Source organism: Xiphophorus couchianus, chromosome 2 (assembly GCF_001444195.1).
Source record: "Xiphophorus couchianus chromosome 2, X_couchianus-1.0, whole genome shotgun sequence".
Lineage (NCBI taxonomy): Eukaryota > Metazoa > Chordata > Actinopteri > Cyprinodontiformes > Poeciliidae > Xiphophorus > Xiphophorus couchianus.
In genome coordinates, this window is record NC_040229.1 from 2,061,983 (window position 1) to 2,079,337 (window position 17,355).

The following is a 17,355-nucleotide window of genomic DNA, read 5'->3' on the forward strand; positions in this document are numbered from 1 at the left end:
TCAAGATGAGGTGCAGGGGCCATTTGTGGCCCTTGACACCAGTTCAGGAATTGTGCCAATTTCCACTTTTTGTAATGCAACAAAATGGACCTGAAAGATTTTTTATTTTGGTTTTTGTTGCTTTCAAACAGTTGCAGCATTTTTAATTTATTTGCTTTAAAATTAAAATGTTATCATTGTAGTTTTGAAAGGTTGAGGGAATCGTAACTTTTTGAGGGAAAAAGTTAAGACAAACGTTGAGTCTCTGGTCAGACATGCCTGATTTAAAATGAGTATTTTTATTTTATAATAGGCACTGCCTCAAATAGGTTTTCCAAATGGGAGTTTTTATTTGAATTTAATTATTTTCTGTTTCTAGAAGTTGAAATTTTGAAAATCTAAGTTGGAAAAAATGAACAGCAAATTGAAATCAGAATTTCAGAGGGAAAAATCAAAGTCCTCAAAATCCAGAATGGCAAAACAGCAATGGTTGCATTTTCTTTTAAAAAGTTTTATCTTTTAAGTTCACAAGATTTGCAATTCAAACCCCAAAGTCACACAGTACTACAGTTAATGCTTGTAAAAAACAAAATGTAGAGAAATAATTCATAAAAAATAAAAATGGCTTCCCTCCTAACCCCCTATTTTTAACATTGCATCTCAATTCCTTTGTATATTTATGTATAAAGTTATGTATATATACAACAGTTGCATGTTCTAATCTAAAAACTGCAGCATCTCTGTCTTCATAGATGCTAAATCTTTAGCCCAAAGCTGCGTCTGTTTTACTCGGACGTGGTTTTTCAGGCAAATTCTCTATTTTTGTTTGGAAGCTGACAGTGATCTGCATGACTGGAAAACATTTGGTGAAAATGACTCAGATATTCAAGTATGTGTAAAAAAAACCTTCCTGTTTTCGATACACTGAACTTTGTGCCTCTGGAAACTGAAATTATTTTTTTTTTTCAAGGCATTTAACGAGGCAGCCTAAAAACAATTGATGTCGGTCCTTTGAAAACAAAATATAACCTATTTATTTAGAATGAAAGCATTTCAGCTTTTAACGTGTCTGCATCTCAAGTAACAAAGCGGGGCTTGTAATGTAATTCCCTCGTTACACTGAGCGGTACCGATTCTGTTCACTAGGCCAGCGCTGTTCATTCAAGGATTCACGCATGCGCGGCTATTTTTAGCAGCTCCTTTGGGTGTTGGTCTGGCACATCTTCTGAAAACCTGCTTTCCTGCCTGCAGCATTAAGATGCTTAAGTGTTTAAGTCTACGCACCGAGAGGGTTTTCCTCTGACTCCACGCCCCTCACTGGACTTGTGCAGCTTTTCCTTACAGAAATGTTAATGACAATAAGTTAATTGTTTGATCTGGTTGATTTCTTTGTAAAATATGGGGTTTCTTTTGTAAAGTGGTGAGTTATTTAGTTTGGTGATATTTTCACCATGTCATTCATTGATTTATTAAAGTCTGATTCAAATTAAATATTTGGTTAGATATCTAATTTTTTTTTTGTTTAAATCTGAATATTTAGCCTCAAACTAAATATTTACCTAATGCATTTTAGCATGTAGCTAAAAAATGTAGTTAGCAATATAAATATTTTGCTTCATGTATATAGTTTAACATTAAATATTTTGTTTTAAATATGTAAATTTAAATACTTAGCTTGCTTAAAACTACATTGTTAGCTAGCAAGCTAACAATTGTTTTTATTGTTTTATACTTGTGCATATGTATTAATTGTTTTTATCTTGTAACCAGGTTGCTACACTGTAACAAATTGCCCTGTATTTTTACAGTGTATGTATTGCAAATTTTTTTGCCCAGGTCCCTCTTGAAAATGAGATCTAGATCTCAACGGGGTTTACCTGGTTAAATAAAGGAAAAAAAAAAATATATATATATATATATATATATATATATATATATATATATATATATATATATTTAGCTTGCTAATGAAGTATTTATTTTAAAGCTGCATATTTAGCTTCAGAATAAATATTCAGCCAATTGAATATTTAGCTCAGAGCTAAATATTTAGTTAGCAATTTAAATTCTTAGCATGCTTAAAAATAGACATTTAGTTAGCAAGATAAATATTTACCTTCTTAGTTAAATTTTTAGTTTAAACTAAAAAATAGCTTGCTAATTAAATATTTAGTTGAAACTGTAACATTTATAAATGAATAAATAACAAGGTGAAAATATGACTTTGAAAAATGACTCTTATGACCCAAATTATTGCTGTTAATTTTTGACTCTGCAAGTTTACAAAAGCTTAGTTTGATCAGATGAAAGAAAATACGAGTCATTTCCTGTTTTGACATTTCAAAGATTTTAGAAAGACATTGAAATAACAGCTGAAGGATAAACATCGTTTGGTGTCAGTGTGCATGTCTGTGTATAAATGGGTCATTCATCAGCAACATACGGATTCCCCCAAAGCAAACAGGAAACGATTCACTACCAGGGTTATCATGTTACTCCATGCTGTTACACGAGCTGGTTACACAGAACTGCACAGTGTTTTTTCCTTCTCACTGCTAATTTTGAATCGATGGAACTCAGAGAAAGAGAAAATACGAGTATGATCCTCCTGGCTGTGACCTTGTTGTTGGTGCATCTCCTCTGTTTCATAATTCAGTCTCAGCAGTTGTGGAAATGTTCGCGTCAAAGAGGAAGGAGGCTGGAGGTGATGCATGTAGACGCTGCATCACGAGTTGTGGGGCTTTACCCTGATCTATGGGTGGAGGGAAGGGTTGAGCAGCGCTGACTTGACCCGGCAATGCAGAAAAATCATGGAGAAGAAGAACTGCAGACGCCAACTCTGTCTTCGTCTGGGGAAGCCCTGCCTGCCTGATCCCCTGTTCCTCTCTGTGTAAATCCAGAGCTGGAAGCTGCAGCCAACCCACCTACAGGCTCACATGCCACATCGCTGCATGTCACAGCCGACAGTGAAACTCCCTCTGCAGCAGGGTGATACATACGGAGGGCCAGAAGCGCCAAAATCAAGAACTCCATAATTATTTTAATTTTTTATTGAGATTAAATAATTAAATGGTAAAATTTTGGGCATTTTAATAAGTGGTGGGACTTGATTAAAGCTGCAGTATGTAACTTTTATCAAAATATTTTTTTATGCATTTGTTGAAACTGTCAGCATGTTGTGACAGTTTGGTATGAGACAGAGAACTTGTGAAAAATTTGAGCTCCTCTGCTTTTTCCCAGTGACAACCAGAGACAACCAATCAGAGCCAAGAGGCGGGTCTTTGCGTTGTCAATCACCCCATTGCTCTCTGATCAACCGCAGCTAGCATAGACTGTTGTGAATGCTCAGGCTAGTTAGCATAGCCACAGACAATTGCGGATAAACGGTTTTCCTGTTTCTCCACTGTTAGCACATTTAACACCAAGTACACAGGAGTGATAGACAGCGCTAAGACTCTCCCGCTGGCTCTGATTGGTTGTTTTGCCATTTTTTTCAGATGGCAATAGTGGATCAGGGAGGAGGTAAAGATTGATCTTTTCACAGATTATCTTCTCATGCAGCTTTAACAAATATGTAATAAACATTGTTTTATAAAAGTTATATACTGCACCTTTAATTACAGTATCTGAGCATTGAGATGTTATTTCACGCTTGAATAGATTTGCTAATAGGCAAAGTGTTCTTAGCACAACATGAACACAAAAATGGTCTTTTCCAGTGTCCCATTAAATTGTTGTTTTTAAAAGCAGAAATTAACCCCCACTGTGTCAGGATCTGTTCCTTATCTGTGTTTATTTTGAGTTTCTGTGTCTCTTAGTCTCCGTGTTGTACTGTCTCCCCTTGATTGTTCCCAGGTGTTTCTTGTCTCCTTGATTACCCTCTGTGTATTTAACCCCACCTGTGTTCTTTGTTCCTCGTCGGGTCCTCGTCCTGTTTGTCTAGTCTGCCTGTGTCACCAGTTGTGAGCATTTGCCCTGCGCTCCTTTTGTGCTACCTGGTCTTTTGGACTTTGATTTTCATTAAACCATCTTATTTACCTCTACCTGAGTCTGCTGCCTCTGCCTCACCACCAAATCATGACACACTGGGCCAAGAGACGTGTGTTTGTCATCCATTGCTGTTGTTTGCGGATGTTGCTTGCGCATTAGATTTATGGACGCACCAGAAACACAATTCAAAGTTTACAGCTCAGGACTTTTGAAAGTAAAACAGAAAAATGCATTAATTAAAATAACATTTTTATTCATAATTTTATTCTTTTTGTGCAGCAGAGCCATTTTATCCCCCACCCATTGACTATTAAAATAGTCATTATGCTGTCACATGTCACCACCTGACTAAATTAGCAAATTATTAAATGATAATGATTCTGTGCACTCTGCAAATAAAATATATTTTTTATTCCTGAACTTAATATTTTTTTTCATGTTTTAATGAAGTGGTAACAGAAGCTTATTGTATTATTTGTTGCTATCTGAACCCGTGGGAGCAAGCTAATATTAAATTACAGGGAGCCAAAGCTGGAACCTTGTGGAACCCCACATGTGATTTCTGTTAGCTCTGATGAGAAGTTACCTGTTGGCACAAAAAATCCTTGTTCTTTAGGTAAGATTGGAACCAGTCAAGTACTAAAGTTTATTCAATACCTACCATGGTCAACAGTGTCCTATAACAGCACAGGATCTCCCATAGTAGTTTGCCTCATTGACTTCATTAGCTAAAATGTTAATAATTATTTGAAGAAAAATATCAACAAATTTTAGGTAGACACTTAAGAAAATATGTGTGAATTTCTAGATTTACAAGGTTTCCCCGCATTTGCAATTAATATGACGTAAATATCAACGGGAAAGCCTGCCACGGAGCAAACCAAATGGATGCCTGATAGGGGGGGGTGAACCTCTGATAACTACAATGAAAATAAGCAACAAATTTGAACACAACATCGAATATATACATTTATTTCTAACACTGAACTATTACTTACAATTTGAATATATTTTCTACGTCGCAGTGTTTAATATAAAAGTTTGTCTTAACCTCCCCGTCGCCGAGTGAATTGAAAGTTTCCATCCATTCGGTCAGTCAGGTGATCCTTTCCGGTTCGCCATTTTGTGCTGCTGCGCCGGCTATTTATCTCAGGAGTCGTGACTCTCCCGTTTACACTGGTAGTTAGGTTATTGGACGGTTCCTGGTTTACCCGCCGTTGCTTCACAAGCCCGTGGCCTTTTCCATTGCCTCCTTTAAAGTGCGCATTTCCTCTTTTGGTTCATCGCTAATTGTTATTATTTTTGTACATTTGCTTTATTTTTATACTTTATTTAGTGAGACAGAATGTCGGGCGCAACCCCAGAGTACTCACCGTTCTTCGCAGTGATGGGAGCCTCCGCGGCTATGGTGTTCAGCGGTAAGTAACACACACTTTCTTTAAATGATTTTTAATGTTTGTCACTCAAATGTCTGTTTGTATTTACAGATAAATGAGCTTAAATCCCATAAAGTGTCATTTGCTAACCGCGGTGCTCTTCTTAAAGCCCATTTAGCTATCCGGAATGCTAGCGATTCATTGCTAATCGTTAGCTGTCATTTGTCCTAGCTGTAAGGCAGAAAGAGATTTAAAATGATTTTTAAAACCGACCCATTTGTATTTATTGGGTTTCTTTGCTTTCACTTCTTAACCATAGCTAGCTATAACGAGCTAAGGCTGGTTAACTAGCTGGTGGTAGCTGTGTGAGTTAGCACTGACGCTAGCCTCACATCAAATTACTCTGGCAAAGCGAAAGGACAAAACATGAGTTATATAATTATAATATTACACGTACAGAAAACAAAATTGAACTGTACATTTGACGACCAACTTTAACTTGTTTCTCAAATTTAATCGTGTGGTTGGTGCATTAATAGCTGATTAAGCTAATTGCTACTTTCTCCACAAAGCGGCCATTTACACTTTACAAATTCATTAAGAATAATTAAAAAGTGTTGCAAAGTTGATGCTTAAGCAATGTTAAAAGTTGAGATCATAGAGCAAATACATTAGAGATCGAGTACACACCATCCCACGTAAGCTGTATTAGGCAATAGCTGCGTAAAATATTTAGTAAACATGAAGGTGTGGCTTTAATTTCATGCTGATATCTTTTTTTTTTAAAGCTTTTTTAAAATGAATCTTTTAAAAAAGCTTCTTTATAGTTTAAACATCAATCAGAAACCGTGATCAGCTGGCTGACTTCCTATTCCTCAAAGGAATGACGGAAGTCACATGATTATCACATGATGAGACTTCTGACTTGGCCATCTGGCTAGTGATTCCCTGAAATACACCTTTAAACTTTAACATGTATAAATCGGCAGTGGATGTGTTCAGAAAAAAAATATTCAGATTTTTAAAAAATATATCAAACTTTTGAAGAAGTGCTACTTTGAATGGACTTTAACACTTGGTGATTTTATGGATTTATTTCCTAGTTTTCCACTATTCCTGATTTAAAAGTGAGTCAGAAGCTAATTTTCACGCTAATGTTTGTCACTATCAGATATCGGCATATTATTATTATATCCTGTATTATGGGTGAAATTCGGATTTGAATTCAGATAACTGGTAGAAAACTTGACAAACTGTAGCTTATGATTTAACTTAAGATATTACTTGATATAAACTCAAACTTTGCTAACTTCAAGCTTTGTTGAAGGACTTTTTGTCCCCATTGACTGTATAGTGGATAAAAATAAAAATGTGATGCATGTCTTTTGATAGAGACAAAAAAATATACAGTCATTTGTATTTATATACATGCTTATTTATTATATTAAACTCAAAGTGCATCAAAATGATTTTGGTTTATGCATCAAAAAACCAAATCAGAAAAAAAAAACTTTTGTTGTTTAAAAAAGATATCAAACTTATGAGGACGTGGCGCTGTTATTACTTTTAATAGTTTCTGAATGATGTAACTTACTATTTTTAATTAATTTAATGAAAAAATAATCAGTATTTGACTCACCAGTGCAGGTGGGTGGATTGATCCAAAATACCAGTATCGGATCAATAAGTGGTAAGATCGATACTTTAGTTTCAGTTTCCCTCTGCTCAAGTTTTGTTGGTTTGATTTACACTGAAATTAGATTTTTTTTTTTCTTCTTTCATTTTATTTAAAGTAAAAATACAGTTATTTTCTGTTTATTGTGCAAGTATGTTACTAAAATATTTTGTAGGAATCTATAAACTTTGTCCAAATTCTGTCCTTAGTTTTAACCAAGTAATTAAAAGGAAAAGCCACAAAAACACCTACAATTGAGAAGTTTTATATATCAAACCCAAATAATAATGATTGGTGCGATTGTTACTAAAATATACAGCATTGCACACCACTACTCACCACTTATAAATGATCAACCAGTTGATTTTTAAGTTCTGCTTTTTCCAGTAATTAATCATTTTAGAGGATTGCTTTTGCAGAAAGAAGGGCTGGGATTGTGTTGATTCTTCATTTGGGATTCAGATGGAAAGATCCTGCAGAGTGGAGACATTCACATAAAATTAAAAAAAAGCAAAGATGCATTGGCAGGTGGTAAAGTGTTGCATTTCCTGCTAAAAGAAAAGTTCACAGATTCATGTTTCACTTGTCCTGATTTAAAATGTGTGAAGCTCTGCTTCATATGACAAACTTAAACATTTTCAGTAGCACCTTATTTACTTTGTCATTATTGTAAATTTAATTCAAAAACACTTCATTAATCCTAAAGAGCTCCTTTTAGAGTTCATATATATATATATATATATATATTATAAAGTTTTAATTTTGTTTTTCCAGTAAATTTCTGACTCATGAAAGAAACTTCCATGTTTTTTCTAGAGCAATTCTGATATTTTTATTTTCTTTTTAGCAAACTTCCAACTTTTGGAGCTCAAAGTTCCACTTTTTTATATTAAACCATTTGAGTTTCTTTTTTCTTTTTCTCTTTTTTATTTGGCGGAAATGTTTTTCTTCTATTTACAATGGCCCTAATTTGCAGTTGTTGCTGTAATTTATGTTTTCACACTGCACATTTTGAAAGACTACTTTAAAAATGTTCTTCCTTTTCTGTTTGGTCTAGCTCTACGCTGTAATTGGGTAAAAACCACTTCTGGTTTTTCTCTCTAACTCAGAGGGCCCCCTGCTGTAATTTGTAATTTTATTTTCACCCTTTTGTTGGAGGCACTTTCTGCTCTGATGTCATCAGACGTCATGGGGCGTCCCGTTTCCCAAACGCTCTGGTAGGGAGCGAGGAGGATTAGGATTATAATCCAGAGGTTTTGCCTCCACAGAATCTTCCTGCTGAGACAGGATGACAGTAATCTGGTGGGGGGTTTTCTCCTTAGTCATCCACATCTCTGTCCAGCCAGACATTTAAGGCAATATTTAATCTGATTATTAGCAACTCTGCGTCTTTTGACCATGCTGTCATTTTTATTTCAGGCTTGGTTAAGAATCAAAGTTGCTTTAAGCGTCTAAAGTCGGACTGCTTCTTTGTTTTGGTTTGCTAAACGTTTCGCTCTGACTGATGACTTCAGACAGACGGGGCTGATTTAACCTTCTGATGGCGTCAGTGTGGCGCTGCATCAGGAGAGATGGAGGCAACATGGCGGCTGAACAGCCTGCTGTAGTTAGCAGGAGAAACTCCCAGTGCAGGAACGCTTCAGGCTGGGAAATCTGGAATCTTTTCAGATTTAATCAGCATCATTTTGTCTTTGGAGGTAATTTTCTCAAAAAATCCTGCTCAGAAGGTCACCAAAGATTAAAAAGCTTCAAAATAAATGAAGAAATTGAACAATTTTCCCCCAAATATCTCAGTCCCTGCAAAATTTCACTTTTATTTCTTTACCTTTTGCTTGCACAATTAAAATCACTAATTTTGTAGCGCCACATTAGAAATATTGGCAAAAAAGGAGTTCTTTGATATTTTTTGCAGTAATTGTCTTCTGACAATAATAAAACTTTTTGTTACTCCATCAGACTTTAACTAGACCTCAACTAAAGACACAGCAGTGTAGTAGAAGTAAGAAACACTGCCACCTGCAGGAAGGGAGATTAATTTAATTTTTGGAAAATCCAGATTTTTATTTATTAAAAAAAAAAAAAATTTAAACCAATGTGCTCTTTTGGTTTCCATAGTTCAGCATCCAGAGCCGCCATCTTGTTTGACAAATGTTAGATTTTTAATTCGGATTAACTCTAAGATTAAATATTGTGGCCAGTCTAAGATTTATTTATATTTTTAATTATGAAAATGAAGTTAATTACCAGAATAAAGTCATAATATCAGGAGAATTAAATAGTAATTTCATGGGAATGCCTGCATAACAAATGCCAGGAAAAAGTAATCAAATAGTCACAAACTGGTAAATACAAATAATTTGTTGAGGTTTTTTCTCAGCCAATTGCTGAATAAACATACAGAGCAATAATTAAGAAAATATACAAAGTAGTATATGTTTTATGTTTAAAATAATTATAATAAAAAAGGTTTTGTCTGTAAATATATTTCAGCCAAAATGCAGCAAGTGGCAAAGTTTAGCTTCAAATTCACTAAAGGATGCTGTTTTAGCTTTTTAGGCAATAAAATATTTATTATAAATTGTTCATTTGGATATTTTATTATACTTTTAATATTGTATTAAAAAAAAGCTAAAGTGGTTAAATGAAAAATCAGCAGAACGTGGCAATTTTTAAAATTGGATTAATCAGAATAATCGACTAAAATAATATTTTGTTGCTTCGCCTGCAGGTTCTTGTTGAATCAATCGTTAATGGCCGTTTGCTTCGTACTGTTGCTGACGGCTTCTGTGGTCTGCTGGTTGTGTGTGATGTTCCTCTTTTGATGCCCTTTTCCATCAGGCTCATCCCTCTTAAAGCCTTAGTAAAAAGTTGATTATAGTTTCCCTTTGACTAAAGGTGAAATACCCCAATGAAGCCATGATGGGTTTTATTTAGAGGAACAGAATCTGATACAATAGTTCCACTTCTGCTTTATTTTCCAGCTGTGCTTCACTGTTTCTGTCGCCTGCTAGCCTCTCTGATGCTAACCCATTAGCCTGTGTTTGTTTTTGTGTCATTCCAGCCTTGGGAGCGGCCTACGGCACGGCTAAGAGCGGCACAGGCATCGCCGCCATGTCTGTGATGCGGCCGGAGCTCATCATGAAGTCCATCATCCCCGTGGTCATGGCTGGTATCATAGCCATCTACGGGCTGGTAGTAGCAGTGCTGATCGCCAACAACATCTCAGACAAAATCACTCTTTACAAGTAAGCTTTATGGTTAGATACGTTTTACAATAATATTCTCATCACCAATAAATCAATAACTATATATACCGCAATAGATAATACAACTGGTAGCGCATTCAACATGTAGAATATTCCAGGTTGTTGGAATCAACTATCTGGCTGTTCTTGGGTTGCCTAGCAACAATCTGCTGGGTAAGAATCAGTTTCAAGTTCCCCCAACTTTGGTTACCTAGCAACGACCTGCTGAGTAACTGGGGCAGTTTCAGGTTTCCCCACTTTGCCTCATAACTGCTAAAAAATAGAAACAATGTGGAGAGAAAACTGGATAAAACGGGAACGGTTCTGACACTAGTTTGGAAATGTTTTAGATATTTAAAACAAAAAAAAAAAAAACACGTAATGATTGACAATATCAACTGATATGAAACGCTTATATTGCGATACGTTTTTAATTTCATTTTCATAGTATAAGACTGTCTAACTCTGAATTTTCCTGTTAATATATTTATAACATTTAATGTAGAGCTGGGCGATTAGGCTTAAAATGATTAAAACCCTAAAAACATTTTGAAAAGTATGATGGAATAATTACCAGAACATTGTTATGTTAGCAGAATAAAAATACAATTTTACTAGAACATCTTAAAATTAGGAGGAAAAAAATTGTTTTAATAAAAAATAGTTGTTTTTTTGTGTTGTTTCCCATAAAGTTACTACTTCATTCTGTTAGAATTATGAGACTTAAGTAGTTGTAGCAATGAGAATAAAATCAATATTACAATTTTATTCTCTTAACACTACAACTTTTTGTACTATATTTTCAAACGCCTTCTCGAAATATAACTATTTTCAATTTTTTTTTAACATTTTTCATAATTTGACGTTTTTGTATTCCGATGTTTTCGTAAATTGATGCTGCGAACATCGCAGCTAATGTAACTGGATTATGTTGCTCAATATTATTCGTACAATAATATTTCCAAATTATTCTCATACGACTTCTCGAAATATGACTTTAAAAAAAAGATTAATTACTCATAATCACGACGAAATTCTCATAATGCTACGACTTCTTGTATTATTTCAACGTTATTCTCATGATATGACTTTATTCCTTCAATTTTAATTTATTTTTATGACCTTAATACTGTCAGATGTTTACTATTAATTAAACGTTTGGGTTTTTTTCATTACTCCAGTGGTTTAATTGCTTCTTTAATCTCTGTATAAAAACTTCTGCTGTCGACTTATTTTAGTGACCGTTTCTGCCCGTTGTTTTTGTGCGCAGGAGTTTCCTCCACCTGGGCGCCGGGCTGAGCGTGGGCCTGAGCGGCTTGGCGGCCGGCTTCGCCATCGGCATCGTGGGCGACGCCGGCGTGCGGGGAACGGCCCAGCAGCCCCGGCTTTTCGTGGGCATGATCCTCATCCTGATTTTCGCCGAGGTCCTGGGTCTGTACGGGCTCATCGTCGCCCTCATCCTCTCCACGAAGTAACACGAAGCCGCTTCATCGGTCCTTTTAAAGTTGCTGCTGGAGGGAAAAAAGTGTAAAAGAAAAATAGAGAAAATATGGAGGAAATGAAATACTGGCTCCATAAATATGGTCTTTTCTCAACAATGTGTACAGTCGTCCCGATTTGATAGTCAACTTGTAAATGCGCAATGTAGTGATTTGTCTGTCCTGTGTGTGTGTGTGCGTGTGTTTAAAGAAAAAAATAGAAATTGTCGGATAAAGACTCGTTTTCTCCCTCCACTTTCTTCAGAGCGGCTCTGCTTTTCCCCACATCAACCCGGGAGCTGTAATATTATTAAAAACAATAATCACAAGGATCTGTTTGTAAAAAAACATGTATGGACTTGAGCTTTTTGTTCTGCTGATTTTTATTTATAATGACGTGTTCACTGAACTGTTGAGATGCAGCAAAAGTCTAATTGTCCAAGATATTATACATATATAAATACATAAATATCACTAGGTTTAATGCACTGTGGGTTGTGATAAGTGGTTGGATTTCCTCTTTCTTTTTTTTGATTAAGATTGCCTTTGGTCTGTCGCTGGTGGCGTGTAGCTTTATGAACATTTCTGGGTTTTTGTTTTTTAAACGTCAGTGTTTTTTCCTCCTAGTGCTGCTGCTGTTTGCATTAAAGATGTCGGGTCTCGCTGCTGTGATTTCCACATTCCACCTCATTTTTCACGACCATCTCATCTGTGGCTGTTCCTCCATCCCAGGCGTTAAAAACAAAAAAACCCCTCATGGGATTCAGTGCTTTCTTGCTCAGAAGATTTTATCCAGATCAAGATGTATTTAATTAAAAAGAAAAAAGAAATCAGACATGATTAGCTTTAAAGTTATGCAATTTATTTTTTTTTAATCTGGAGCATATTTTCTGGAACTAGAACTGCTGTCCATCAATAATCCTGTACAAGCTCTGGATGTATCAGTTTCTCAATTAAAGATTCCAACTGTTGACTGACTTCCGAACACACAAATGTCTTCAGTTTCTGCGTTTATTTTTCAGTTTATGACGCTTTGCTGCTTCAACATCAAAAACCACAGGAAGCAGAACTGATTTAAAGGAAAAGAAACACCCAGATTATGCGACCAATAATAAAATATACAAGAGAAATGTATACAACGATACAAATATTTGAATTCAGAAAAAAATCAGTCTGTTTGGAGGCTGTTGAGTAACGTTTGAGAAATTGTGCTGATGGCGCTGAATGTGGAGCTGTCAGGAAATGACTGTGCAAAGTCTTTGCCTTCCTCTATGCTGGCGCTGAGGAGCGGATCCAACGGTACCGAACCTGAAATCAGAACATCCGTTACAACCAGAGCACCAGAATCAAACCATCAGGAAACTGTAATTACATTTCAGAAACGTTTATGTTCCACTTTAGGCATCATTACCAGCCTGCGGAAACCTGATCAATGTAATTTAGTTTTGTTTACAGTTGAGATACAAATTTAATCACTAAAACTCTTAATGAACAAAAACAGAATCTCCAATGAGTTTGATCTGTTTATTTTACTGATGTGACACGAAAGTTTAAAGAATAACCAAATTATTGGTAAAACCCGACCATTGTTCTGCTTCGTACAAAATGTCTGGACAAATGAGAGACGATTGCTTGCTGGAGCTGTTTCTTTTTCAACAAAGCAACCAACGACAAATCCAGCAACTTTTTTTTTCTTCAAAAAACCAACTGGGAATCAATATATATATATATTTTTTTTTTTCAAAAGAGCAGCAAGCAACAAATTAGTTTCTTTTTTGTGGGCGGCGGGTCGGGAGGGCAACAAAAAATAACCAGCGACTTTTCAGACCTGCTAGCAACTGTCTTTTGAAAAGCAACAAGTTGCACAGAAACATTACGATGGCAACCAATAGAGTTTATCTGCCAAAAAACCTGATTTGGGGTTTAGTTGCTCTTTATGGTCAACATTCATGCTTGATTAGTGAATCGCCACAATAAAATCTGATCAAACTTTGTTCTCCTGGAAACAGTAAAACTATTAATGTAATTTATTATCATTTCCATGGCAAAATTATTTGTTTTGTGTTAATAATTCAGACCTTAACTACAAACTTCTTGCTGAACGTGATCGACCATTTTGACAGTATGAACTTTAGACTGAAGGGTTTTTGTTGCCATCTTGTGGCTATTAGTTGAAACTACAACTACAAGTCCCACCTAGAAACACGGATCCGGTCAGTTTGGCCAGTTCTTCACCGCCACCCTTTGAGAAAATATTGCTGCATTCCTGTAGCAAATAGGCAACATTTTATAAACACATTCCAGCTTTTCCAAATCATAATCAATATTTATGTGACTTCATATATAAACTAATGATCAGAGTCATGTAATTATGGTTTATTAACCAGGATTACTTACGGAGCAGTGAGGGCAAACAAAGCCGCTCATATTTTCTACAATTCCCAGGATCCGAACTCCGGTTTTCTTACAGAAAGTGATTTCTCTCCTCACATCCCCTGTAGACACGGCCTGCAACCAAAACAGGAAGGGAAATAACATGTCAAACATTTTCCAACATTTGATTTCATCACTGGGATCCGAACTGAAAAGAAACAGCTGCAAAGACCAGAGGGAACGATACGAAATAATTCAATTCTTGCTTCTTTTTTTTCCATTTCATTCGTTTAATTTCTACCTGAGGAGTGGTGACCAAAACGGCTCCGTCCACTTTATGTTTTTTAAGGTTTTCCAGCACGGCCAGATGCTCATCCGACGTCCCCGGCGGCGTGTCGACCAGCAGCACGTCCAGCTCCCCCCACGCTACATCCGACACAAACTGGCCAATCAAAGCTGTTGGAAAGAGCAACACTCAGTCCAGGAACTCAAGAGCAAATCATGCTGCATAACAATTTGTCCTCTCTAATTTTATCCTTTTATGGACCACAAAACCCCCCAGAAATTATGTATTTTTATTCTTAATCCATTCAGAAGAAATTATTTCATTGTAAGTTTACAAAGATCATATTATCTAGATGACAAAAACACATTTTAAATAAGGTAACACATAAACTGACATATTAGAAATACTGTGTGCTTAACTAGCATTTTGCTAATGGGTAAAATCCGTTAGCAGCTGAAAAATTCAAAATGGCCGCCACGGTCGTCAAGAAAAATTTATTTCTGGTCTAAATTTGCCAGAATTTCTCAGATGAATTATTTTGTTGTCGACTTAAACATTATTAGACCCACAGAAATCAGATTTACTGATAAAGTTTTGCTTTTTCAAGCTTTTATAGAGAAAATGTGGACATTTCTGATTTTGAAATATGGAAAAAATTCTAGAAAAACTCAAATTTCCTTGTGTTTGCAAGAATATTTCTGAGATTAAGCTCACATTTGTATAGTAAATTTTCAACTTTTCACACCCAAATTTCCAAGTTTTTTCCACAAAACGTCTGCAATTAATCATAAACTTTTTCTAGAAAATCTATGAGATGAATATCAAAATTTCTGACATTTTGTGCAGGAGTGTACTCCTTTCAGTTCCTCTCTACTACTAATAAATGGTTAAAATGTGTCTAATGATTGGAAACCCAGTGTCTGATCTGGTGGTACCGGTTTTCTTCGGGCCTCTCCACACCACGGCTTCATCCGGGTCTTCCATCAGGAAACCGATGGACATCAGAGCCAGACTCTTCTGAGCGTCTGTGTAGACTGGGACCCATCCGGTGTCGCACTGATGCACCTCTGGTCGGCCGACGCTCAGCATGCGGGGGATACTTGGCCCACAAAGGTCAACGTCAAGAATCCCAACCTGAACAACATGGAGGTTCATCAGCGCGTTAGATTATTTTATAATAAAAACACAGAAATAAACAATGAACTCTGAAAATTTCTAGAAAAGCACAGAAATCTCCGATTCTGAAAAGTGACAGATTTTCTAGAAAAAATAATCTGAAATTTCCAAGAGTTTCTTGAAATTTTCTTCAATTAATCTCAGTATTTTTCTGGACTTTTCAAACTTAGTCATTTCCAAGTTTTTTCTCAAATTTTTTCTAGTAGGTTTTGGACTCTTCAAACTCGGAAGTTTTCCAAGTTTTTTCTAGAAGATTTCAGTTTTTCCAGAGTTAGCAGATGGTCTGTGTCTGCAGACTCACCTTTTTGCCTGCATGCCTCAGAGCCAAAGCTAACTCTGTGGTGATGGTGCTCTTCCCAACTCCTCCTTTTCCCGACAGAACCAAAACAACATGGCGAACCTGGGCCAAACTCCCCTCTAACATGAAATAACGGCATAGATATCGTCCATAATCAATGACAACCGCCTTTAATAAACTGTATATTTGAGCAAATTAGTTATATGGCTCATATAGCAAGAGTTTAACATGAATCACTGGTTAACGAACACTAGCATGAACGTAGCTAATGAATTCACGTTTTACAGCACAAACTATCAACTTTATAATAAGAAGAGAAACTTTTGCAGAGTTAGCTTTAGCTAGCAGCTCAGTGAATTCAGCTACATTTTAATACATTAATATATTCAGTTATTGTGACAATAAACAAGCTGTAAGCAGATATAAATCTTCGGTTATTGTTGATTGTATTTCCATTGTCATTCACCTACCATTGTTCTGCTCCATACTGCAGAATATGGAGCTAAAACACGAACACAGTCGGCAGAGAAACAACAATAACTTCCGTTGTCGTCACGCACCAATCACATGCAGCAGAAGAGCACAAGTCCCGCCTCCTTTTGCAACGTAACAGGATGTCTTCGTTACTGCGACAAGGAAATTATTATATGATTATTTCTATTCCTTGATTAATTTTTGCTGCTATTTTATTTTGAGTTATTTTTGAGTAACGTTAAAGCAGTTAAAATGTACTTTGACTTTTACTGTCATAATTACGAGATCAAAAATACTTTATTGAGCCCAAAGGGAAAATAAAGAACAAATAAACATACAATAAAAAGTCATAATTCTGACAGAAAACTTCATAATTATAAGAAAAAGAGTTGTATTTTTCACTTTACAACTCATAATTATGGGTGTAACAACAGATTAAGTTCCAAAGTGTTAAAAATAGGGAAGTCAAAGAAGCTTGTTTTTAGTCAATAATTCCTTAATATTGGTGAGAATATTGGAAAAAAGGTCCTGCTATAGGTAAAATAATCTGCCAGTGAAACTTTTCCATCAATATTAAGAAAATATTTACTTAAAACAAGCTTCTATATCTTTCTGGAAAGTTACCTGTAAGTTAGTTTTATTTAAATGTACTAATATATTTGCACTAGAAACTAGAGGAAAACTACTTGGTAAGATTTTTTTTCCTTTGGTTATTTTGCTTGTTATCTTCTCCTAAAGTGCTCAGATGAAAACTCATCACTCTATTACGAGAATAAAGTTGTACTATTGTAATTTTACTCTTGCCAGAGTTACTTGGGCGAGAAAGTAGGTAAAAAATCCTTGGTCAGATTTTGTGTTTATGCAGTGTATCTTGGATCTGTATTTTAATTGTGCAAAAATAAACCAAACTAGATAGTATGTAGTAGTATGTAAATAGAAGTAAATAATCTGCCAGTGGAACTAGAACTGGGTTGCTAGGCGACGGGCTGGGCTTGGCTGGTGTTG

The 17,355-nt window shown here is 35.7% G+C and overlaps 2 protein-coding genes across 2 annotated transcripts; one reads left to right on the top strand and one right to left on the bottom strand.

Moving 5' to 3' along the window:
* Positions 1-5,073: 5,073 nt before the first annotated feature.
* atp6v0cb (ATPase H+ transporting V0 subunit cb) lies at positions 5,074-12,720 on the top strand. Its single transcript, XM_028036985.1, has 4 exons — positions 5,074-5,228; positions 5,306-5,387; positions 10,082-10,265; positions 11,536-12,720. The coding sequence occupies exons 2-4, from the start codon at positions 5,315-5,317 to the stop codon at positions 11,738-11,740; spliced, it is 462 nt and encodes a 153-aa protein (XP_027892786.1). The 5' UTR covers positions 5,074-5,228; positions 5,306-5,314; the 3' UTR covers positions 11,741-12,720.
* On the bottom strand, positions 12,608-16,486 carry nubp2 (nucleotide binding protein 2 (MinD homolog, E. coli)). Its single transcript, XM_028036971.1, has 7 exons — positions 16,347-16,486; positions 15,880-15,995; positions 15,338-15,536; positions 14,418-14,572; positions 14,141-14,251; positions 13,940-14,009; positions 12,608-13,051 (listed from the first exon to the last, which is right to left on the bottom strand). Exons 1-7 carry the CDS (start codon positions 16,360-16,362, stop codon positions 12,912-12,914), a joined length of 807 nt encoding a protein of 268 aa, XP_027892772.1. The 5' UTR covers positions 16,363-16,486; the 3' UTR covers positions 12,608-12,911.
* Positions 16,487-17,355: the final 869 nt, after the last annotated feature.